The 26,842-nt window shown below is 35.5% G+C and overlaps 1 protein-coding gene across 1 annotated transcript in view; it reads left to right on the forward strand.

The window, feature by feature from the left end:
* The window catches only part of LRP1B (LDL receptor related protein 1B), a 2,279,180-nt gene that overhangs the window by 2,185,603 nt on the left and 66,735 nt on the right, over positions 1 to 26,842 (forward strand). Inside the window, 1 exon segment of the mRNA XM_043994810.1 lies at positions 2,223 to 2,384. Within this exon segment, the coding sequence (XP_043850745.1) occupies positions 2,223 to 2,384 (162 nt within the window).

Genomic DNA, 26,842 nt, shown 5'->3' on the forward strand with positions numbered 1-26,842 from the left:
ATATACCACAAAATAACTGAGATATTCATAGGCCCTTATACCTAATTCAAGTATTATTTCTTTAATAAGCAGCCAGATGGCACAATGTATATGGTGCTTATTGTTGTTGTTGATTGTCCTTCATTCTCAAAGAGGACCATGACATCAGGAGGTAATGTCATGACTTGCAGTGAATTGGATTTAAGTGAGGGAGGGCTGTGGAAGGTCACTGACCTCACTCTCTCCTCCACAGCCATCTGGGTCCAGTGGCAAGATATACATTGTGATGTCTAGAGATGGCCCCGGATGTCTAAGGCAATTGGGGTTAAGTGACTTGCTGAGGGTCACACAGGTAATAAGTGTCCGAGATGAGATTTGAACTCAGGCCCTTCTGGCTTTAGGGCCCATGCTCTATCCACTGTGCCACCTAGCTGCCCCAGTATACAGTGTGGGACTTGAAGAAAGGACTGAAGAAAGCTGTAGGACTCTGAACAAATCATTTAACCTCTCTGTGCCTCGGTTTCCCCATGTGTAAAATGGTGATAATAATAGCATCTACCTCACAGAGTTGTTGTGAGGGTCAAATGAGTTTGCATAGGCAAAGTGCTTTGTAACCCTTAAAAATCTATATAAATGCTAGCTATTATTATAACCCTTTCCTGACCTGCTCTATTCATAGGGATCTTTCTTTACTCTTTGAGCTTCTATTGTACTTACTGGCTTCACCACTCATTTGATGTCAGTCAACTAGCATTTATTAAGTGTCTATTATGTGCTAGGATCTATCTATCCATATACATACATACATATGTTTATGTATTATTTATATACACATATATATGTGTGTATGTATACATGTACATCTATATGGAAGGAGAAAGATAAAGACAGACAGACTAACAGAGAGGTAATATGTCTTCCCAAACCATAACCCTTTGGGTCCAAGAACTAGTTATTACACTTCTGGGTAACCTTGGTGCTTAGGTTTTAACATGTGTTTATTAAGGGTTTAAGATATATTTATTGATGATATGTTACTTTTTCAAAACAATTATGTATAGTTTATAGTATATATACATTCACATACATATATATCTATACATCTATATAGAGGCATATGCATATATACACATGTGTGTATACATACATATATATGCACACAGTAGCTATCTGGTATAATTCAAAAATAAACTGCCCCTTTCCAACCAAATGGATGAACCCTGGATAATAAGTCTTCCCTATTCCTGAATATCAATAAATAGGAACTTGGTTTGGGTGTGTTTAGATTTATGCCTGGGGGGAAAATGGTCTAAATCACCTTAGTATGTGAATCACCAGCCCATATATGGATGACGTTTTTGTTATAGGAAAAGGGGGTACTTTTATCATTTTTCAGATGACATTTCAGAACAAATTCAACTGTGAGGTCCCCCACCTTAAGGATACAGACTCTCTTCTCCTAGTAAAAAGTGTACTTGGTTACTTTTTTTGTGTACAAAGCCCTTGCCCCAAACCCATACCTTCTCTGCTCCATAAAGGCCCAGGGTTCATATGGACTAGATCCAAATCTCATGTCTGACCAAAGAAGGTCATTTACTTGTTTTGTTCTTCATTTGCCCAATTTTAATTCACTCTAGGAAATCTCCAAATATATCTTAAATGTAGCTTATGTCTATGTTTTCCTGAATTTGGGTAAAAAGGTCCCAGTCCCCATATAAGCACTCAAGGCAATAAATGTATTTTGGAGGGGACAGCTTCAATTTTGTCCCACAGAAAATATACAAGAAATTAATAATCTAAAGGATAAAATGTTCAGTCTTTTTTTTTTTTCAGTAACCCCATTTAGGATTTTCTTGGCAGAGTTACTGGAGTGGTTTACCATTTCCTTCTCTAGCTCATTTTACAGATGAGAAAACTGAGGTAAACAGGGTTAAGTGACTTGTCCAAAGTCACACAGCTAGTAAGTGTCTGAGATCAGATTTGAACTCAGGAAGATGAACCTTCCTGACTCCAGGCTACTTAGCTGTCCCATAGGGAAAAAGACATACATAACTGTGATTCAAGAGAGATAAAATAAGTGCAAAAAACACAAGGTTGAAGGAGGTTTAGTGATTTGTCCAAAGTCACAGTTATAGAGTGACTACTGAAGCCAGGATTAAAATTCAAGACTTTCTGTCACACTCTGTTGACTCCTTCAAATTATTTGCTTCTTGTTCTGCCTTTTTTTTATCCCTTTCCAACAGGAAGGCCAACCTGTAGCTGTGCTCTGGGTTTTACTGGACCAAACTGCAATCAGATGGTCTGTGAGAAGTTTTGTCAAAATGGAGGGTCTTGCAGTGTTACTGCGGGGAACCAACCCTACTGTCAATGCATGCCTGAATACACTGGAGACAGATGCCAATACTGTAAGTGGAAATGGAAGTGGAAGCTATGTCCATCAAGATTTTCTGCACTCTGGTTTGATATTGATGTTTAATTAGATGGAATCTATAACTATTTCAGTTTTTCCTTAGTTTCCTTTTTCATCTCTTCTCTTATTCATTTCTGGCATGTGTGTGTGACCCTGGGCAAGTCACTTCAATTGCTGGCTCTTTTTTTTCCCCCTGAAAATGAGCAATGATTCTACCAGCTGCCCTTATTTAAGTGGTCTATGGACAACTCAGTTATCAGTTCAATGTAGATAAAACACGTAAAAAGTTTTACATAAACAATTTTCAACCATCCATAAATGACTTGATCATAACTAATATTTAATCTTGTGCCTTCCTCAACTCTTCCAGAATAGTAGGTCAGGTTATTTTTTTAAGTTGGAAAGACATAGTAGATCGCTTTAGAAAATCACAGAATAAATTCAGTATCAAAATAAAATGACTTTCGTATTACCCTTCCTCTTCCCATTTAATTTGTGAATATAATAGAAATTTGACTTTTAAAGACACTGCCTTCTGTCTCATTTCAGTGACAGTATATCTGTATGTAGTTGTATGCTAAAAATAAGCCAGAGGGTAGAATGATGTATGACAGTCACAATAGCCTATAACTGTTCTTGGAAAGGATAGGTCTGGTTGATGTATGTTTCACTTTGAAACTCACTGAGGCAGGGATGGCCTAATGTTTTATAAATGGCTGCACAGTGATTTCATTATCACCATTAGGAACCAAAGCACTCACCATATATACTACAGAGCACTTTATTAAAATTAACCAATTAATCCTGAGACGTAGGTTAAGTAACTTGCTCAATGTCCAGAAGTCTTAATACCATAGGCAAGATTGGCCCTCAAGCATTGTTGATCAATATGTCAACAAACATCCCTAGAGAATGGTGAGGCAATATTTTCAAGGAAGCAACCCTCTAATATGACTGTGGATAGTTCAATGAAGATTATTAATCCAATAGCTCACTAAACATAATAAGGAGAGGATTGTATCACTGTGCATGTACAAATCTACTCACTAGAAATGAAGGAATGACAGAATGGTTCATTACAATGTCTAATTAAAGATCCATTAGTGGGAGGTAAAAAACATCAGTTCTTAGTTGTGCTGAGTAAAAACATTTCATAACTCTAATGACAAAGTAAAATGCCGAGGTCTAAAATGCAAATTAATTTGAACAGCAGCAGCCCAGGGAGGTGAGGCTGAGATAAATAATGGCAAAAATCAAATTAAGTTTTCTTTAAGGAAGTTGTGCAGGACCAAACATAGCTGTATTTCATGCTCTGCTGGAGCATGGATTCTTGGTGTAAATCAAAGAAATGAATAAGAACAGTATTTTGCATTTAAACTAAAGTATTAACTGAAGGGGAAAATACTGAAGGCTATTTGTAATTTAATAGTGATAACATTAGAGCTAAAGGCCAATGTAGACAAACTAACTTGGTGTCTGAGAGAAAAGTATCAAAATTAAATGGCAACCTGCATGTCCTTTCGCTGATGTTTCCTAAGTCCTTTAGTAACCTGCACAGGAAACAATTATAATTTCAATTATGACTCCACTCATTAGAAACATCCATGTCATGCCTTATTCCTTTTGGTTCTAATGGGCTCAGGTATTAAAATATATAGTTTAAGAACTACGTTCATATATGATCATTCTAATTCATTATGTTTGGAGCTATCAGCTATTTTCCTATGTCAATAATTAGATTCCATAAATCTTAATAGAGTGGGGATCTGTTCCAAATTGTGTCTAGAATATCATGCTAAGGGGTTTGAACTTTACAAAACAGGTAGTGGTGAAACTACTGAAGGTTTGTGAGTAGCAGAGTGATATCTATTAAGAGACTATTTCTTAGAATTTGACTTGGAAAGAAAAGAAGTAATTATCAATGATTAACTGGAATCATTTATTGAATCTACTATTTGTCAGTACCAGAGATACTCACTCTCTCTCTCTCTCTCTCTCTCTCTCTCTTTCTCTCTCTCTCTCTCTCTCTCTCTCTCTCTCTCTCTCTCTCTCTCTCTCTCTCTCTCTCACACACACACACACACACACACACACACACACACACACACACACACACTCACAAAGTGAGCTAATCCATGGTGTATGACATGTTCCCCAAGAAAGTAAACAACTATGTATAGAAAATAAATACAGCTCAGGGCATTAGGAAAGGTATATTAAAAGGGGTAACAGTTGAACTGATACTGGAATGGAGTTAGTAATCATGTTCATCAGCAGGAAGACCAAAAAGGAAGCAATCCAGGAATAGGGGAACAGTCCACAGAAAAGCATGAAGCTGAGCAATGGAACATTATGAATAAGATAAATCTGACTGGACCCTAGAGGGCATAGATGGAAATAATGGGTAATCAGCCTGGAAGGAGAAGCTAGAGTCAATTTGTGAAAGAATAAATGCCACACAGAAGAGTCTGTATTTGTGCTTGAGGTAATAGGGAACCAGTGATATATCCTGAGTATGGGAGTGACAATGGTCAGACCTGTGCTTTTAATAATATCAATTTGAGTGGAGCATGGTTTGGAGAGAAAGGAGACTTGAGAGTGTGAGATTGATTGTTATTGTTTATCTTTCATTCTTAAAGAGTACCATGACATTGGGAAGGTAGGAAGCTATTCAAATGGTCTAGGTAAGAAGTAAAACAAAAGCCTGAACTAGGGTGGTTGTGGCATGAGTGAAGAGAAGGGAATAGATAAAATATATTGTGGACATAGACCCAACAATGCTTTGCAACAAATTGGATATCAAGAATCAGTGAAAATGAAGAGATGAGAGTAAGTCCCAGGTCACAAATTTAGGTAAATTGAAGAATAGTATTATTTACATTCAACAAAAATTAGAAAATGAAAAAGAAGTGTGGATATAGAAAAAAAAATGAGACAGAGGCAGAGACAATTTGTTACATATATACTATGTGCTAGCTACTGTTTCATTTCTGTCTTTATATCCCAGGCTTAGCACAGTGCCCTGCACATAGTAGTCACTTAATGCTTTTTGTATGAATGAATGAATGAATGCAAGACATCTAGATACCACCTTCAGAAGAAAGCAATTATTTCATAGGCTTCTCTGACCTGTAGTTTACTACTGCTAAGGTGATAGCTACATCCATGTATTCAGGTCAACCCATTCACTTACTTCTATTCTTAGTTTTTTTCTTGAAATTTAAAAAATATTTTAAAATGAATTAACTCAGGACATATGTAATTAACTAATAGAATTTATTTAAAACCTGTCATTTATTTATCACTGTGCTAGCACACATTCAATGGAATGAGTGATTGATGCAGTAGGAGTCAAGAAAAATTGGGTGGGGTCAAACCTATGTAATTCAGTTTAATTATTTTTTTTAATGGTGTATTGAAATACATGTCCTTTGAGGTCCCTTCCACCTCTAAAGCAGTGATCCTATCATCCTTTAAATAAATGAATCAGTGAATTAAAGAAAGATTTCTTAATAACAACAATATTTAGCATTTATGTAGTTCTTTAAGGTTTGCAAAGTATTTTACATGTTAACTCATCTGATCCTCACAACAACCCTGTAAAGTCAGCGTTATTATCATACCCATTTTATAAATGAGGAAACTAACACTGAGAGATGTTGATTTGTCCAGTATCATACAACTAGGTAAATGTCTGAAGCAGGATTTGAACTCAGATCTTCTTGACTCCATGTCATCTAGCTCCCTAGCACTTACAGCTAGAACCCTAGTGGTCTAATAAATAAATAAATAGATGATCCCTTGAAGTAATCACATGTGTTCAAATTAGCATTATTTTGAAGGTATAATTATTTAAAATATGGTCATTGGTTCCAAAACAATGGAAATATGAAGTATAAATTCCAAAAATGCAACTCCTTCAAAGGATTCATTATTCACTCTAATTGAAACCTAGCTGTACTCTATGCCAGGCATTATGTTAAGTGCTGAGAATATAAATAGGAAAACAAGACACCCCATGCCTTCAAGAAGTTTATATTCTGACAGGAGGAGATACCATATACAGTGGCCAGGGCAGGATGTTTTGTTCTGGGAATTCAAAAAGATGATGAATTAAACATTAGGGAAGTCACTTGACAGATTCTTTTTCTAGAAGCATAGTAATATTTATTCAGTTATAGTTCCCAAGGGAAGACATAGAAAGCAGGTCATGGGGGCAGTGAACATGTGTGGCAGTAGTCAGGAAAATGATTACAAATTAACATCCATGATTAAGTCAAAGGCCAACCAGGCATAGTAAGGTCCTGCCACTAAGCACATGGGACAGGATTTCCTAAGTTTCTCTAGCCCATGGTTTCCGGAGGTCTGGTTGTAGGATGTAGGACAAAGGGCAAATGAGACAATGACTTTGGTGAAAGATCACAATCAGTTCTGTGGCCAGCTCTATGGGGTGAGGTCTCCTGAATCAGAGGAGCCCAGGTCATTGTTGAGAATTTCCAAATCTCCTCCATAGAATGGACTATAGAGATGGCTGGAGAAATAAAATCACAGATTAGAAAGAAACTCAGGAATTATCTAGAACAACCCATATCTAAAAAGAATTCTGTCAGGGGCAGCTAGGTGGTGCAGTGGATAAAGCACCAGCCCTGGATTCAGGAGGACCTGAGTTCAAATCTGGCTACAGACACATGACACTAACTAGCTGTGTAACCCTGGGCAAGTCACTTAACCCTCATTACTCAAAAAAAAAAAAAAGAATAAGAAAAAGAAAAAAGAATCCTGTCTTCAAATTGCTGATGAGTACTATTCTACCCTTCCCTGGAAAACCTCCAGTGACAGGGAAACAACCATCACTTACTACCATTTAAAATAGATTTTTATTGATAGCTTTTGTTATTATATCACCTATATTCCCCCTACGTCCCCATCTCTTCCCCTCCAAGAGAACCTTGACCTTATAGCAAATATTTTAAAAGAAAAAGAAAGAAAAGAAAATCAGCAAACTCAATCAATAGTTTTGGAAAAAATCTGAAATTATATTCTGCCACTTCTATCATTTATGTGACCTTTGGTAAGTCATTTAACCTCTCTCATCCTCACTTATATCTTCTGTAAAATAACAGTATGGAGGGGGCGGCAGGGAAATTGAGAACAAAGAGGAGCAACAACAACTGGATCCTCACTCCTAATCATACTCATCCAGAGAGCCAGGGAAAGGAAGATAGCACCTCCCGTGATGTCCCTCTCCCACCCTCAGCCCTGAACATGGCCTACGCCATGGCTGAGCTGAGCAAGACTGTCATAGAGACAGCAGTTACTATGACAACTGAACCCAAAAAACATTAAACTTTGGAAACAGAAGCCAAATAGGAAGGTAGAATAATCAAGTGATACTGTGGATAATGAATATTAAGGATGCTGTTCATCAAAATATTGCTGTATCTATGAAAAGCCTCAGGCCTTTGGTGAAAGCTCCACAGAGAAGCATGATGAAGATGATGAAGGTGGTCATAATCACGGTGTTCAGGGCCACCAAAAGGGACAGTGTCATGCCACCACTGGTCTGCCTTCAATCACTTTTTCCCTCCTCCCTGACCCTTCCCAACCCCAACTTGGGCCCATGCAGCACTGAGCTTCACTCTCCTCTCCTTGTCCCTCCATTTATCCAGATCTGAATGTGTCTGTGTCACTACTTGGGATTAAACTTATAGTTTGATATACACCCCCCTTCCCATCCCTTCACCTTACCTTTCCTCCCCCTGCTGGAAGGAATGAGGAAGGGAGGACAGGCAAAAATTCTGGAGTCCTGACTTTGTTGCTATACTAGAACCCAGGCTTCCAGGCTCCTTGTACACTTACAAGACCCAGGCATCTAGCTGTCTAAGCTGTCATCTCTTTTCCTCCATACCTTGCCTGTTTTCAAGGACCCAGGCATCTTTTATCCTAGTCTCCAGCCTCACTCTTATCCAGCTGTCTGTTCTTACTGCCAAATTCTCTTTCCTGGGATTCAAATCCTCCCAACCCTCAATTCTCTGAATCTCTAGCACACTCAAAAGTGTGCTTCATTATAAGCCTGCTTTCACCACCAGGCCTCTGTCCCAGCCAAGACCCAGGTGTCCACTCCCCTTAGTGGGCAATTGCAGTGCTGCCAAGCTGTACTTTAATCCTGGCTTAAAGCACCTACTCCAAAGTATTATACAATCCTAATTCTTATTCATCATCTGGGAAAGGGTTCAGATTATGCCTTAAACTCTCATTAGTAGACTGTCTACCCCTTCCAAAGAGGCTAACATCAGAGGCCCCATATCTTTCTTAACAATTTCTCCCCAAAATGGCCTTAGAAGGGGTTTAAAGGAGGACAGTATCTACCAATTTCCCTGTCCTTTCTAAGGCTTTTGGCAAAGGAAGCTGAAATTCTGGTTGCTTGGGTTTGACTCCCTCAGTTTTCTGGTTTTCCTATTGCAGAGGTTGGATATAATATTGTATTGAGGAAAACCTAGGAGGGAATGAAAAGGGATCATAAAGGTTAGTATTCATTCTACCTACCCTGCTCCTAAATAAGCCTAGAAAAGCCCAGCAACTAATAAGCCCCTGACCTCAATTCCTGGGAGTGAGTCATGCACTATATCCTATGTTCTTCTGCTTATCTGCAAAGGTCAACCAACTCCACATCTTCATTTCATTTCATTATTCATTTATTTATTTCATTTATTGCCACAAGCTCTCGAATAAACAACCCAACACCAAATAAATAAATAAATAATGGGTGGGTGGATGGATGGAAGGACAGAGAGAGAGAGAGAGAGAGAGATAAATGGCAGTATTGAACTAGATTGGCTCTAATATATATTTGAACTATGATGTAGACAGTTGCATTGATTTTTATTACTATTCCTGAAGAGTCAAAAATAAGAATTCTATGAAACATCTAGAATATTCCGCCTAGAAGGAAAGGAAGGTACCACTGAAGTAGTAGATAAGACTCAGAGTTAATAAGCCATTCCTTTCCACTTATTCCTCTGTCCCTTGATCACTCAGCCTTCTCCTTTCTACCCCTTTCCCTATGACCCCATTTGCCCTGTCATAGAGGATTATTGAGGCATCAGGGCCACTGTTTTGAGCCCTGTCTTCTCATTAAATATTTAAGGTGCCCTTTACCTGCACAGCTTTGATCTTTCTCAGTGAAATGTTCAACAAAGACAGGAAAGGCATTTAATTTGAAATGTGTGAGATAACATAGATTCATTTTTAGTCTGGTATGATTGGTATAGAAGGCTGATTAACCAGTGGGAGGATGACAGAGCAAAATAAATATATTCTTGATCTTCGTGTTTTTCATTCACATCAGTGGACGTAGAGGAAACTGTCAGGGTTAGAAAAAAATGTCCTTGAGGATCAATTTTAAAGAAGAAACTTTACCTATTATGCTGTAAGGGCAGAATTAATTAAAGAAAGATTCTTGTTACAAAGGCTCATTTTCCTTTGAATGAAATGTAAAGGAGAAATTGGAGTGGGAGATGCCAAATATATGCATGTCCCTCAGAAAAGAATAATATATTTTAAAAATAGATTTAATGGAAAGATTGAAATAGATTTCCCCAAACAGATGGAAGAGATGTCATAAGTAAGATAAAATATGTGCTGTGACGACTTGAAGAAACCTCTACCACATACATGCTGTGAACAGAAGGCCAAGATTGGAATTCCTTATCAGGAACAAATGCATATGTGTGACAAGACCAGAAACGAACATTTTGCATTCTGAAATGTTGTTTATTTACTTACTATTCAAAAGTACTCTTACCATTTTTATTTATTTAAATTATTCCTCAAACAAGTAACAACACAATGCTTGTCAAGGCAAATATGGATACTTAGAATCAATACAGTAACTTTGTGACTTGTAATTTGACTAAATATGGATTAAGAGAAAATACTTGAAGAATGTGTAATTACCATCACTGGCAACATAGCAGTAGCTTGTTTCTATCCCAGCTGTACAAATCTTGAATTTGAGATTATTATAATCTCACAATATTTCAGAAGCAACATTTCATCTCCTAAATATGCCAATATTGGAGTGATATTATCATCTCCTATAGCTTTCTAAAAATTAAAATGACATTGACAATGGAGACAGTTATGTATCCCTTTTCTAACCTAAGGGGAAAACAATAAGGAAAATAATATAAAAGAAAATAATAGCCCAAAGAAATGTGATATAGAAATATTGACCATAGTATTTCAACTGTTCACTTTAAGTTCTATAAAATGAAAGAAAATGGGTGTCTTAAATAGATTTTTTCACTTAAACTAAATGAATGTCCATTTGGGAGACTATAAAATAAATTCAGTGCTTTGCATTAAAAAATAGTGTAGTAATTGTGATTCTGGCCCAATTGGTATTAAGCAAACTGCATGGATCCACAAATAATTATCTTCAAACACAATTGGGTCTTTGAAAACAATATAGTACATAAATCATGCACAGACAGACACACAGATTAAACAAAAATATTTACTTGAGGCTTACCCCAAACCAAACAAATTGTTTCTAGTTGAATGCTTCTGCAAACATCATTTTTTAAAGAATTAATTTAAATGTAAATTTAAGGTTACTTTTTAAACAGGGTGTTTCATATCAGATTTGGATGGTCTCCTGACATGTTTTGGAATAATGCCACAATTCAGGAAGCTTGAAATGCTTTAAGGAGAATGAAACAAAATTAGACTCCTGTTTTTTCCAACCTTCATGTTTAACAAATGAGGTTTCCATTAATGAAAAGGGGATACTATTATTCTTTCTTGTGGGAAAGAAATTCTTTTGGTAATTAATATCATTATAAATAACTCTATTATGATCCTTCTGTACAACAAGAAGGATTATTGGTCAATAAATACAACACGATCTTCCAAAGCCATGAGGAGCTTCAAATTGAATTCAGGAAAGATCTGTGTTCTTTAAAAGATGCTTTTGAATGTAAGCAGGGAAAACAAACAAACAAACAACAAGAATCATGAGACCAAAGAAGGAAAGCAGAAACTTCAGCTTTATTTACATTTATATAGCAAACCAAGTAAGAACAACTTACAAAATGAGTGAATTAAAAGATCTGCAATTCATTTGAAATAATGAATTCATGAATTTCTTCATCTGTTCTATGTAAGTCACAGAAAATACTTTGGATGCTTGGCATAGGATTTGACTTAAATAATGGACCAAAGGAATCAAAATGCAAGGAATCTAAATACCATCATATTTCTTAATAGATAAATACTCAGACTAAAACAAAGCAACAAAAAGATGTTTGAATATTAAAGAGCAATTTTTAGCTTTTATCAGTACCCTTTTCACTCAGTAAGTGGTTATCTATATGAGAGAACATATATTGGGGCCCACCCAAAATGAATGCTTAAGCAAATGTCCAGAGACCCCTTCATACAAATACATTTCTTTATTGGTGAGACTCACAGAATTTCACAGCTGAAAGGGACCTGCTTGACCACAGACTAAAGCCTATTTGTGAACACTAACCCTCCTCTAGAGTGACCCAGAAAATTGTCATCCAGCATTCATTTGAGCAACTCCAGTGAAGAGGAACTAATCCATTTGGGGAAGATTTCCTTACTTCAAGCCTAAATTTGCCTAACAAACTTTTATGCATGGCTCCTAGTTAAGTCTTCTGAGGCCAAATACAACAAATCTAATCCATCTTCCATGTGACAGCCTTCAAAAAATTTAATGACAGCCACCATGTTCCTCTGTCTTCTTTTTTCCAATCTTAATATTTCTTCAAATGATCACCATGAAATGGCCCTTTGGCATCCCAGCTGTGCTCCTCTTGATGTTCCTTATCTTATCAATGTCTTTTCTAACATATGTTCCTAGAACTAAACACAATACTCCATCTGAGATATCTCCAGGGTAGAAGACAGTGACATTATCACTTCCTTATTCCTGCAAACTAGTTTTTGCAAAGTAGCATGTGGTAATACAATACCCTCCTGCCCCCCACCAGATCTTTCTTCAGACAAACTGATTTGACAGCATGCCATGCATTTGGAAATTGTGTTAGAATGTTTGTTCAAATAACCAAATTTGAGTTACTAAATTCTCATGATCTGCTTGGACCTAAATTCATGATAGCCCCACAACCCATTTTGTCAGTATGTTGGTCATCAGAGACTTTGGCGCTTTGATAAAATCCTAATTTCATCAGTGTGGGTGCTCCCATCACTGATGCAGGTCACATCCTCTCTATATCTTCTCATCTGGTACTATTATTGGCCATATTTTTGAAAAGTCTTCATAGAGAAGCTGCCCCACAAGGTAGAGGGATTTTTCTTATTCTTTTAATATCTCAAAAGTGTCATTACAGCCAATGTGCCATCTACAAGGCAGCTAAATGGCATAATGTATAGTGTTCCATCTGGAATTAGCAAGGCCTGAGTTCAAATCCAACTTCAGACACTTGCCAGATATGTGACCCTGGGCAAGTCATTTAACCTCTGTTTACCTCAGTGGCCTCATCTATACAATAGGAATAATAATAGCACCCACCTCTCAGCTTCTATGAGGATCAAAGGATGTAATATTTGTACATTTCTTCACAAATCTTAAAATGACATGTAAATGCCAGCTACTGTTTTTGTCATTGTTGTCTTTCATTTTCATTATATGACCAGCCCACTTTCTTTTCCTTTCTTGGTATGACCACATTGAGCCTTCAGTTTGATCAGAAAGCCACAGAATAAAGATTTCTCTTTATATACAGCTTAAATCATAGAAGCAGGGATGGTTTAAGTAGCTCTGGGTACAGCAGCCTTAGAAGGAAAAAATTTCACTCTATACTTTTTCTTTAGAGAAACTGATAACCAACATATAGCCAATTTTCTTTTATGAAGCAAATATAATGAAGCAAGATACATAACAATATTATTGAAAGAAATAATTATGGCTGATTATCGAAAAATGCAGTTTTCTCAACAAATCCAACCCTTCACTCATCTTAGCCTATATCTCTAAGAAAAAAAAAATTCTAGAGGACAGGTAGGTGGTACAGTGGATAAAGCACCAGCCCTGGATTCAGAAGGACCTGAGTTCAAATCCAATCTCAGACACTTGACACTTACTAGCTGTGTGACCTGGGGCAAGTCACTTAACCCTCATTGCCCTGCCCCCCCAAAAAAATTCTAGGAAGAAATGGAAAAATTCACATCTCTGCCCATATATTTTATCTACATGGTACAAAATGATTAGAATTTTAAAACTACATGCATAAGTGACTGAATTTATGTTTTCCTCCAATTGTTTAATTTAAGTATATCATTCTTTTCCCTTGAAAATTTTAGCAGCATCATAGTTCTCATTGTCCAGATGCATACATACAAGTGAAGAATGAATGAAATCACCTTGAATTTGATACAGGTTATAAAACTTTCAGAAACTAATTATTTTTAAATTAATTTCAGAATAAATTATTTCAAAGATAAGTTACATTAATTCCATTCATGTTTCCTAATCATGTTGAAGGTTAATTACTATTAAGTAGAGCTAAAGTTAAAGTCATTTCATATAGTCTTAAAAAGTGATCAAGATAATATTCAAGGACAGAAAAAACAGTTTTATTACATATTAGTATTCTGTTTTCCTTTTGCATTCCAGACCCAAAAGAAATTGAGCATCTGACTAGTTCAGAAAAATCCTTGTCTATTTGCCACCCTATACTTTACCAGCTGACTTTCTCAAAATTTCAGTGAACTCACGATAAATAATAATCTTTTCAACCTTGTATGATATTTTTATTCTTCTTGTTCCCATCACTAGGCTAGAAATGATTCTTTTGATATTGCATGCATTTGCCATCTCACTTTATCTCTATCTTCCAGAAGAGCAAAACAGAATGAAAAGAAAAGAAGAAAGATGCATACAAGCATATCAAAAAGCACTGCTTCAGGATATTTCAGGTTTTTAAAAGTATATAATTGTGACTCAGGGTATGTCAGGAGATTGCCTTTTCTCCATTGGTTTTATATGTAGCAGCTACATAAGTATGATTGAAAAGAAATACACATACTTTCTTATATCCTTTCTGAATATGAACAGTTCTTTCTAAAAAAAGTCTCTTTACCATTCCCAATTGAAGTTGTATTAATTCCTTCTTCTCTGCCTCTTTTTTTCCACACTGCTCCAAACACCTTGAATGCCCTTCCCTTTGTTTCATCACATCCTAAATATTTTTCAAGGTCCAGCTCAAATTCTTCCATGAAGCCTGACAATTCCATGCTTCAGCGAGTTCAACCTTCTCTAGAGTACCCTTGAATTTACAGTCTGTACCAAATCATTTTGAACTTGATCATATGCTGTCATTTATTACTAAAATTATTTCCTCTAGTTGTCTTGCTACCCCTATTGGTTGGTAAGCTTTCTGAGGGTCATTGTACTCCACAGCACCTAGCCCAAATGTTTTAGCACATAGCAATCAGTTAATATTCACTTGAAACATATTATATCTATTATTCAATCAAACAGCAAGTATTCATTAAGTGTTTTCTATGTGTGTGGTACTGTGCTAAGAACTAGGAAAATAAAGAAAGGCAAAAACATTGTGATCTCAAGGAACTTACATTATTGTATGTGAGACAGCTAGGTAAATAAATTCATACATATATGATATATGCAAAGTAGGTGGGAGGTGACCTTAGAAGTATACTCTGTCAGTTCCTCTGTCAATCAACAAGCATGTATTAAGCATCTACTATTATTAAGAACCTACCACATAGTCACTTAATATTGATACTATATAAATGGAGTTGATGTCCAAAGAAAGAAAATAACATACATAAGGAGACTGAATTAGTGATGAAACCAGCTGAAGAATTAAATTACAAATCCACTACTCCTTATACCATCTTGTACCACTGTCTGTAGTATATCCTTTCCATTCTTCCACTTAATGAAACTTCTCAGAGCTAAGAAAACAAAGTTTTATCCCAAGAAATTGCATGCTCACTGCTCTTGTTTAATGTGCATTGTGCCTTGTCTGATATGTCAGATTTAGCTCTAGCCAACTGCTCCAGCTTCCCTCTTTTCACTGACAGGTATCTAGGGAAGAAACTGGGCCCCTGAAAACACATATTTTATTAAGTCCCCTAGCTCATGAATCATTTCTCTAATAATCTAATGCTCAAGCTAACATAAACTGACATATTAAATGCTTACTATACATGTGCATGTATATGTATTGTGTGTGTACATTTATATGCATATATACAAATATGGGTGTGCATGTGTATGCATATGTGTACATATAAAGTGTGTCTATGTATGTGCATGTATATATAAATATTTTTGCATATATACATACAAACATTATGTAAAAACAAGATGCTTTTATATATCTTGTTTATACATATATATCTATATTTCTACATTTTATTTGTATAGAGTTGTTTACATGGTCAGACACCATGTTTTTACTTTTCTTTGTATCTAAAATGCTTGGCAAAGTACCTGGTACATGGGAAGTACTTAAAGAATGTTTGGTGTCTGATGACTGACCTCTAACTGAAATTTAGCATTCTATTTAATTAATTTTTTAAAGTACAACAGCAGGTGAAATTTTGTGTGATTAGTTTTTAATTCCTGCATCATCAGACAAAAAGTTTCATTTACGGGGGCAGCTAGGTGGTACACTAGATAAAGTGCCAGCCTGGATGCAGGAGGATCTGAGTTCAAATCCGACCTCAGACCCTTGACACTGGGCAAGTCACTTAACCCTCATTGCCACACCAAAAACAAAACAAAAAAAATATCTAAAAACAAACCAAAAAAAAAAGCAGAAAAAAAGGTTTCATTTACTAAGAACAAATCTTTAGAATCTTTGAGTTCTGTACATATTGAGTTATCATCTAGTCAGTATTTATATAATTTTGTTTCTTTATACATTAAAAACTTTGGTCTTTGATGTTCCTTAGATTTATATTCTCATTTTGCCTTTTTTTTAGGCAGTCAGAGTTAAATTACTTTCATAGGGTCACACAGCTAGAAAGTGTCCAAGGCTGTATTTGAATTCAGGTCCTTCTGGATCTAGGGCTGGTGCCATATCCACTATACCACCTAGATGCCTCTGTTTTGCCTTTTTTCAGTCATAAATTAGAAAATATTAATTTTCTTAGTAAAAGCTATGTTTATAAGAAGGTTCTCGGGGCAGCTAGGTGGCACAGTAGATAAAGCACCAACCCTAGATTCAAGAGGACCTGAGTTCAAATTTGGCTTCAGATACTTGACACTTATTAGCTGTGTGACCCTGGGCAAGTCACTTAACCCTCATTGCCCCTCAAAAAAAAAAAAGAAAAGAAAAGAAAAGAAAAAGAGGTTTCTCAGCTATAATCAGAATTGTGCCCACATTTATAAAGGATTTAGTTTGCAGATCTTTATTCACAATTTCCCACTTTCTACTCCCTTTAAAATATATTTGTTAAACTGTCTCTATTTAATACATTGTAATAAATTAAATTGTGAGGATTCTTTATGCTATGTAAAAAGCATCTGAGACCCTATGGAAGAATAAGAAATATGCTTATATTCCTAAAATTCCTCCCCCCCCCAAAAAAAAATACTCCTTCAAAGAGAAGTAGCATTGAATTCTAAGAAAAGTATCTCATAGTTACTTATTTTCTTCTTAATGCAAACTAGAAAAAATATCTCTATTTTCTAATATTCTATGGGGAGATAAAGGTCATAGTTTTTTGTTAGCAAAGGGATCTGCCTCTGAAACAATACAATAATCAGGCCTTAAAACAAGAATTAGTGACTAACCAAAGTTGAGGTGGTTCTTGGTACTGTGGAGTCTATGGTTCTTGGACCCCCATCAGTTTTTTTTGTTATCTGGGATGCTTTGATGATGATTTTGCCTTATCTCCGATCTATAGATAATAAGTGGGGCAACTTTAAGATCTATGGGTAATAGGTGAGACAATTTAAAGATATATGGTTAATAGTTGGGGCAATTTTAAGATCTATAGGGAATAGGTGGAGCAACTTTAAGATCTATAGGTAATAGTTGGGGCAACTTTAAGATCTATGGGCAATAGGTGGGGCAACTTTAAGGCCTCAGAGTCGTGACTTTAAGACTCTTTGTCATGGATATTGTGTCCTGTGCCCCATGCCATACCCTGTTCTGTAGCCTTTTGTACTAATGCATTTTTCATTAGAATGGAAATCTGGAACTGTTACCTGAGCTATGGACTTCTGAACCAGCAGTTAAGGGTATAAGCATTATTTTAGCCTGGGAACTCCTAACTGCACAGATGTTGATGTCAGTAATCCTAGGACTACTTATCAAAATCTATTAGGCACATTAACTAATTAAAAAATATATTGTTTCTTGAAGACCAACTCCAGGAGTGTTCCTTATGTGGGAGTGTTAGGGGCCCTGTGGTAGTCTTCATCCTGTGATTTAAACTGGTGGGGGATTGAGAGATGGTCTGGTCTAATTTCCTTTTTATGGATGAAAAATAAAATGAAACCTAATGGAATGACATAACTAAACTATGTTTCCAGAAAAGCTAATTCAACAAACATTCCACAAATACTTATCAGGAGCTAGTTGTATGCCTAGGCACTGCACTAGGTGCTAGGTATGCACATTTTTTTTTTAAAAAGAAACAGCCTTACGTCAAGAAGCTATATTATACTGGTTAAATAGTTATATTTCAAACCTTAAAAAAATCCAGTAAGTCCTTTATTGGATAGGTACTTTTTCATTTCATCAGTCTATCACCTACATCTAGCCTATTGAGATGCACACAGTTGGCACTTAAAAATACTTTTTGAATTTATTGTTTGATATCAGTTACATATTAATAGAATGTAGCCAGTTACATACTAATAGCTCTCATAATTCCCAACCCAATACCATTCTCATTACTGTCCCAAATTCTCATCCAAGGGTTTCAGGACCCCCATTGCAAAGTAACTGCTAGGTTTATTGGTAAGCATCTATTAAGACTACTACCTCTAACATTGACAATGTTTTATCATAGACTCATTGGCTAATTACTCAATATAGATAACTATTTACATTGGTAGTTTGTTATAACTTTTTTTTAATTGGGACTCTATTGAATAGTGAATATCAGGAAAATAAGAATCAAATTTCTTGAAAAATCAATTAAATTGCATCTTGTAGAAATAAGCTCATAGAATCATTGATTTAAAGTTCAAAGGGACCTAAAATTCCAACTAATTTTATAGATGAGTAAATTGAGACATGGACTAGTAAAGTGACTAGTGAGTGTATGAGATAGGATTTGGAATCAAGCCTTACTGGTCTGTAAGACCATGTTGTTTCTTCAGGATGATATGATAAAGAATTTATTGTTGTGAGTGGAAATTATTGTGTGATAGAAATTGAAACATAACACCTAGATTGAAAATATGACTTACAATTTGACTTAGTGAACCTCACTAGACCTTTGTTAGAAGGATTTTGTTTAATTACCTATAAGTTATCCTTTTAAAAAATTATTCCAAGAAGGTTGACAAAAATGGCTTACTATAATACCATCATGGAAATTTGACTGAACTGCTTTCTGGACATGGCTTATTGCTACCTTTAATCAATTGTGTTACCTTTCTCTGAACACAATCGAAATTCTCTCCATTTCTTGCTTGTCATGAATCTTTGAACTGATCCATAACATTCTTTCAACGCTAGGCCAAAAGTGAATGAGATAAAATAATTACATTGTGGATATAAAATGTGCAAAGGAGATGTGCCTTAGTTATACAACTAAGTATCTCTTATTACTATAGAATAATCTTCCACCCAACAAGTTAATTTTCCTATTTGAGCATTCTCAGTCTTGGCCAAAATTAATTGTTGTTTTTAGTTTTCCTCTTTAAATGAATTGCCCTCTTTCAGAAAAAGGCTATGTTGTCAGATGAATTGCAATTTTTACATACCAGTGAAAAGATTTTTTTTGTTTATATTTATTGATGACTTTTATTGTTTCATCACCTTCATTTAATGAATGTATTCCTGTTCCCTTCTCTCCCCAATAAACCATTCCTTATAACAAAGGTTTAAAAAGAAAGAAGGGGAAAAAAGCAATTCAGCAAAACCAATACTTCTACCACAGCTTTAATATCCTACACCCCTTGGTTTTCACCTCTTCAATGAAGAGAAGATGAATTTTCTCAACTCTTCCCTGGGGTACAGCTTGGTCATTAGAGTGTTCAGTACCTTTTGATTGTTCTTTGCCTTAACATCATTATAGTCAGTCATTTTTATTGTTTTTCTAATCTCTTAGTTCACTTTACATCAGTTCCTATGTCTCTCCTGTTTTTCTGTATTCTTTGTACGTGTTGTTTTTTACTCTGCAGCAATCTTTCACTACATTCTTTTACCTTAGTGTGTTTATGCATTTGCCCAATAAATGGGCATTTACTTTACAAGTCATTATTACCACAAAAATGTTCCTATGAATATTTTGGTATGTATGAGATAAAATATTTGTTGTTACAGCAAAAAGAAATTTTAGTAGAGAAATAGAACAAGCATAACTTTTTATAGAAATGTCTCTCACTGTGTTTTGTGTGTAAATATGTGTAATAGAAATATGTAATATGTATATAGACACATGTGCACTCACACATAAACATATCTTCCTATGATTTTTTTAATATGCCTTTAAGATTAGGAACACATACACTTTGCATGTCTAGTTACTTAGGAGAAAAAAGTCAGGCTCCCTTGCAAATTACTTTATTCATTTATGTTGCAGAAGATAGCCATACAATTATTCTCCAGTTACTTTCTAACTAATTACCATATGAATACACTATAATTATATAGTCATTTTTGTCCTTTAGATTACATGATTGTGTTTGGTGCTGCTATGTAGTTCTTAGTATAATTACTATGCAGAGGTTATAACAGTTTTTATATGGTACATATAAAGTATTATTATATAATTTCATGGTAATTTCTACTTTCTTAGCACAGATTAATTACATTTCATTATTGCCCATTCTTATCTTATTCAGAATATTTCAATCTTTCTGTCATTCAGTGTCAGTAAAATACTTAGAACCAATAAGAGGGAAAGTGCAAAAGAAGAAATGCTTTACTTTATTAGGCTTGATGTCTTTAGGACTTTTCCAGTTCTTCCTGAATACAGTATATGAAAGGAAAAAGAAGTGGGACAGACATGTAGGTCTTGGGAGAAGAGATCATATATAGATAGCCTGAGGGCTGCATTGGTACCTACCTAATAAATGAAGACCCCAAGAAGGCCTCCAGCACTTTGGTAGCTTCTCTGGAGAAGACTTTGGAGGGAAGGGAACATGAATAAGAATCAGGAAGGATGAGAAGGCATGGGTGGGTTGTGATCTGCATGAACCAATGGAATATCCACAAAAACTATCAAGTATACGTTGAAGCATTAAAGTCTTGCCAGGTCTTGCCCTATTTTTTTCTTCCCCAACATCCCATCTTAAATCAGATATTATGTCTTTAGTTTTGTCTCCCCAAAACTACTGGTTTATTAATAAGAGGGAAATATCTAAATTCCAACTTTATCTCCTGCAACATCTAGCAAAATGCTAATCAAATAGTAGATCTCAATAAATATTTATTTATTCATCTGTCCTTTTCTTCCCATGTTCCTAGTCAGAAACATTATTTGGGCCTTAGTCATATGCCAGAACTCCCAGAAATCTGTCCTCATTTCTATCTTCCCTAAAGTTAATTCATTTTGCTGCTGTTGATATTTTATTCCCCAAAACAGTTTTGCTATTCCTCTCCTGGCATCATGTCAATGTATTCCTAGTAAGTCCTTTACTAAACCTAAAATTTTCACTTATGATTTAATACCATTCTCTCCTAAATACATCAAATCTTTTGTCTTCTAAATCTTCTCTATTAGCCTAATTCAAATCTGCCCATTCTCTTCTTTTCCCTATTGTTTGCCTATCTTGGGATTGAAATCACATTTTCTTCTGTACCTAAATCTATCTTCCCCTCTGTATATATCAAGTACTGTTAAAGCTAAAATAATAGCTAGTCTGTCTAAAATATCTAATGAGTGATCGCCAATAAATTATAAGCTTTAGCAAGAGTTAGGCTTTTAAGCATTTATTAAGGAGAATAAGAATTTGGTAAAGAGAGAGAGAAAGGCCTACATTCATCTATCTATTAAAGGGAGAGCACATTTCTAGCTCCCTTCTCCACTGGAGTCCAAAGGAAAGAGAGAGAGAGGCAGAGCACCCGGCTCCCCCTTCCTCCTCCCACCGGCAAACGTCACTTCCTGACACCAAAGAAAAGACTCATGGTCCTGTCCTCAAAGACCTTCCTTCATGGCGGAGCTTTCCTATAGTAAGTCTCCAGTAGGTGGCGTCATTCCAATCATTACAGTCCCTGCTTTGTTTCCTCAAGAAATGGGGCATTTCCTTGATGAAACAGTCAAAAATAACAAAATATAATAACCTATGCTAACTAACAATATGTTAATAACAATATAGAAAAGGAAGAGAGGAAAGTTTTGTCCAGGGGGGCAATTTTTTGTCCTCATGAACCAACGCTTTGACATTGGTCTTGCAAAGGGAGGGCCTCTGCAGAGAGTACATGTTACAGATGGTGTATATTATAACAGAAAGAGAAAAGAGAAAAAAATAACAACAACAACAACAACAAAACAAAACTGTTCATTTAAAGTCTTTGAAAGTTTTTACTCAGATGTCCTCTAGGTGTAGTCATGGACTAGAAGTCTTTTCAGGGGTTGATGTTTGGATGCTGGTAATCAGCCAGTAAAATTTCCTACAAAATTGTGCTTTACACAACTTTAAAATAGCTTTGTCAATAATCAAATCAAACAATGAAAGTTCTCAAAAACATGTCTAAGGGAATTCAGAATCTTAGTTGTTACACATGAAACATATAATAAAACAAAAATTGAAACATTCTTTAAAATTAATATTACTATAGTCCCCCTGATGGAGGGTAAATTGATAAGACAATTGCTGTGATATTAATTTTTAAAAATAATTTTTATCTTTGTTTCATCACTTTTTGCATCATCTGCCTAATTATCCTCATGCCATTATGAGAAATTTAAAAATCTAATATAATTGGTAACAGGTGTCAAGGCCAAATTCAACACTGTATTTATCAACACCTGAGATAATTATGGGGGTTACCATAAAAGAACAGAGAAATGATGGGATATGAGCATTCCTACACTTGAGTAATATATACTGCCCATGCCACTGAACATATTGGAGGAAACTGAGTCAGACTTAATCAGATGCATGGCATTGAGATGTCCATTGCATCAGGCATATAGGAGGGGGCATAGAAGCCAGGTGTAGAATAAGATGGGTGAGATGAATACTTCCAGCCATCTGTACAATATTGTGGGGAAAAAGAGAACAAAATATTAAACCAAGAGAATCCAACCTCAACATTTGTCAAAAGCCATTCCCTCGACCATACCTTGACTTCATGCATGTCTCCCCTCATGTGACAGTTCAGTGTCTGCTCTTGCGTGTATTCCTCTTGTGATTGGATGGCATCTTGGCCAACTGGCATCTGATAACTCAGAATAAAGGCAATTAATGTCTTAAATGATAAGTTCCCATAATCCAAGTCTCATATGGATTTAAAAATTGAGGATAATAAATGATCACAAAAAATGTGAATATATCTTGACTCAGAATATAATATATAATTATGAAACAATTTCAAATAATACCCCTTTTTTTTACTAAGTATACAATTACTTTTGTGAAAAATTGAAACATATTTAAATACAAGTTAAAGCACAACACAATCTCAAAGAAACCTTTTTTTTTTGAAAAAAGAAAACTTTTACAAATGGTCCCCTCTTTTTTATTTTTGGAATATGCTTATCAAAAATAATATTTCTAGAATCAATTTACACTTGCCATGGCAACCAATTTGCCAGGGAAATGCTTTAAAGAGTTTGATCAAATAATCAGTTGAGAGAAAAAAATAACAAAAACAAATAACTCAGAATATGGGAGCACAATACTCCTAGAATTAACATTGTATTATGAAATCAAAACCATCTTGCAATGTTTCAAAATTAGATAGATGAATGAATAGAAGAAAATACACATGGAACAATGAAAGACAATGAAATTCAAACTAGAGAAATCTAAATGAATATGAACTTAATATTAATAAGAGTATTATAAAATATAAACTTGTTCACATGACTATAAAAAGCTTTTGCAAATATTCTCCTTGTTTTAAAAACTAAGTATAAAACACAATCTCAAAAGCATGAAAATCTCTATGAAAATAAACCCATACCATTAATTTCAAAATGTATATGTAATAGCATGGAAATCCTATGTAATCTCTGAACTGACATTAATAATCTGAGTGAATTTAGAACACTTTTTATTCCAATATCTAAAATCCCCAATACTCATATCAATACCTTGCTGCTTACTCCTACATTTCTGTAAAATATGTACCCTTCCATGGCAAAAGAAGCGGAGTCTTAAACTATTCAGCTAAAGTTTTTCTTCTTTAACCCCTCTATATTATCTGTCGGTCCTTTCATAATACAAATGCTTTAGAAGGTTACTAATTAAAGACAAAAGCATATTAGCAAAATTATGAACAAAACGAGCATATCTGGAATTTAAAGGGTTTTCTAAGGTTGTCTCAGAAGTACAGCCAGGCTGGGGAAGGACTGAGCCTGAAGCTGCAAATGTAGGTAGAGAAAGCTGCGCATGCCCATTAGATCTCTGGACTAGGGGAATCAAGGGGCTTGGCCAAGGGAGGGGTAGAAGTTGGGGTCTGGAGAGGAAGGGAGGGACCAGTGCAATTTGAATCAGACTGGATTTTGAACTCAGGCCTGGATTCCCCTTCCCCCACTTTGCCTCCAGGCGCTAGAGAATTAAAATCTTCAAGAGGTTGGATGGTTGTCTCCAGGCATGCAAAATTAGAGCAACAATTAGTGTTAGAACTTGGAAAAGCCAGAGAAATCACAGAGAAAACTCTTGTGTGAGCACTTTGCTGGCTCTTCTAACAAAAATTAAAAATCCACAAAAACAAAGCATTAACATGGTCTTACCCCTCATTTGTCTGTTTGAACAGACTAAAATAAAAAATAGGGTAATTAGGGAGTTTAAAAGGTCCATTTGAAAAAATTTAAAGGGAAAACACCCGGCAATTTAGCAGTACTTCGGATTTAAAGGGACAGGGTAGGGGAAATTTCTTACCCAACCGGAAGATCAGAAGAGTGAGGTTCAGCTTTCCTCTTCGTGGTCAGCCATCTGTTAAAGCTAAAATTCCAGCTAGTCTGTCTAAAATATCTAATGAGTGGTCACCAATAAATTATAAGCTTTAGCAAGAGTTAGGCTTTTAAGCATTTATTAAGGAGAATAAGAATTTGGTAAAGAGAGAGAGAAAGGCCTACATTCATCTATCTATTAAAGGGAGAGCACATTTCTAGCTCCCTTCTCCACCGGAGTCCAAAGGAAAGAGAGAGAGAGGCAGAGCACCCGGCTCCCCCTTCCTCCTCCCACCGGCAAACGTCACTTCCTGACACCAAAGAAAAGACTCATGGTCCTGCCCTCAAAGACCTTCCTTCATGGCGGAGCTTTCCTGTAATAAGTCTTCAGCAGGTGGCGTCATTCCAATCATTACAGTACTGTATCATTCCATGTTGGCACATCTTATGAGAATCCCACTATTCTATGAAGCCTTTCATGCTTAAAGGAAAATTATATGTGATTATTGCTACAGAGGAACATACACATACATGTGGATAAAAAAATACAATTCTCATTAAAATATCAAAAATTAAGAATGGTCATTTGCTAAACAAGATATCTATGTATTTTATATATGAATAATCTTACAATACATATCTGTGCTTCAAAGTCACATAAAATTTGAGTTGAAAGGGACCAAAAAGATACTTTAGGCCAATTACCTCATTTTTAAGGTAAGAAAACTCAGGACCAGAGAAATGGTCAGACAAACAAAAGTTCTAAAGGGCCAATCCTTTTACTACAATGCAGCAGAAGAGCCAGGGCCCTCCCCACCCCCCCCCAACCCCATTTAACAATTATCATTTAATGAAGAAGTAAAGTGGAATATATCTAGATTGCTAGTTCAATATATATTTTTTAAAGATAATATTAAGTCTGTACTGATTCCCTTCCACATGATATGCCTCAAAATCATTGAACACAGCTATCATGTCCCCCATAAACCTTCTTTTCTCAAGGCTAAACATCTACAGGTTTTTTTTTCCAACCAATGTATTATTAACTAGCTATAGCCTATGGACTATAAAGATTCATCATTATAGGTTACAAATGGACATATCCAGATATACACATAGATGTTCATTCATCTGTGTATTCATGCATTTCGACATGCACATCCATGTTTGCTAGCCAGGTCTTTTCGTACATGGAACCTTTGCAAAGAATCCTATTTCACTTCATTTTTATAACACAAAAAGCCCAAGTAGGTATTAAGATTGACCAAATGTTCTTTTCCCCAGTCAGACATTCTATATCTAGTTCTTATTACTTTTTTAAATGATAAATTTGGTAGAAAACCCTCTCTCCCTACCTTCTTGTTCTTTGGTCTAATGAACTAGTCTTTAAACAAGATAAAATTATCTCTTTTTCCCCACATTTCCATAGGCCTCTGATGAGTCTTTAGCTCTTGGTTTATTTTCTGGAATCTCTGATTGCTGAGTAAAAAGTGACTTCTGTCAAAGGTTCTTATGCTATAAGGGTCTCATAAATATTTTAGGAATTTCTCAGCTGTCTTATTTGTTGCCCACACTCAGAAAATGTTGAAATTTCACTCTATTATAGCACTACCATCAACTCTCCTTATAAGAATATAATTTTAAAAAAACAAGAAAGAATGTATTTAAAGTTGAAGAAAATATACTATAAAATGTTGTAAAATATTACTACTCAACAATGTACCATACTTTTCCCCCAAATTACTGTTTAGTCTTATTACCTTGAAATAACATTTAGCTCCCCTCCAAGCTTCTCATTGGTCTCTGGAAGCTTGTAAGACTGAGATAGCTTCTTAGAAATTTGTGGGAGGGGCTACCTATGCACCATCAATCAATCCATCAATCATTAAATATTTATTAAGTGCCTACTCTGTGTGAGGCACTGTAATAAGTACTAGGGATACAAACCAAAGACAATCTTTGCCCTCAATGAGCTTGCAGTCTAGTGAAGAAGCTTACAATACATGTAGGGAGAGCTCCTGGCAGGTATAGCTTATTTTAATTCTTCAGAAAAATGTTCCTCTTGTAGTTCTCCACAAAATCTAGAAAGTGGTACCAAAAGCACTTACTGTCATGAGTCTCCTATAGTTTATTGCAACTCTCCACAAGAAGCATAAGTTTCTAAACTCCATAGTACCGAGT

Source organism: Dromiciops gliroides, chromosome 3 (assembly GCF_019393635.1).
Source record: "Dromiciops gliroides isolate mDroGli1 chromosome 3, mDroGli1.pri, whole genome shotgun sequence".
Lineage (NCBI taxonomy): Eukaryota > Metazoa > Chordata > Mammalia > Microbiotheria > Microbiotheriidae > Dromiciops > Dromiciops gliroides.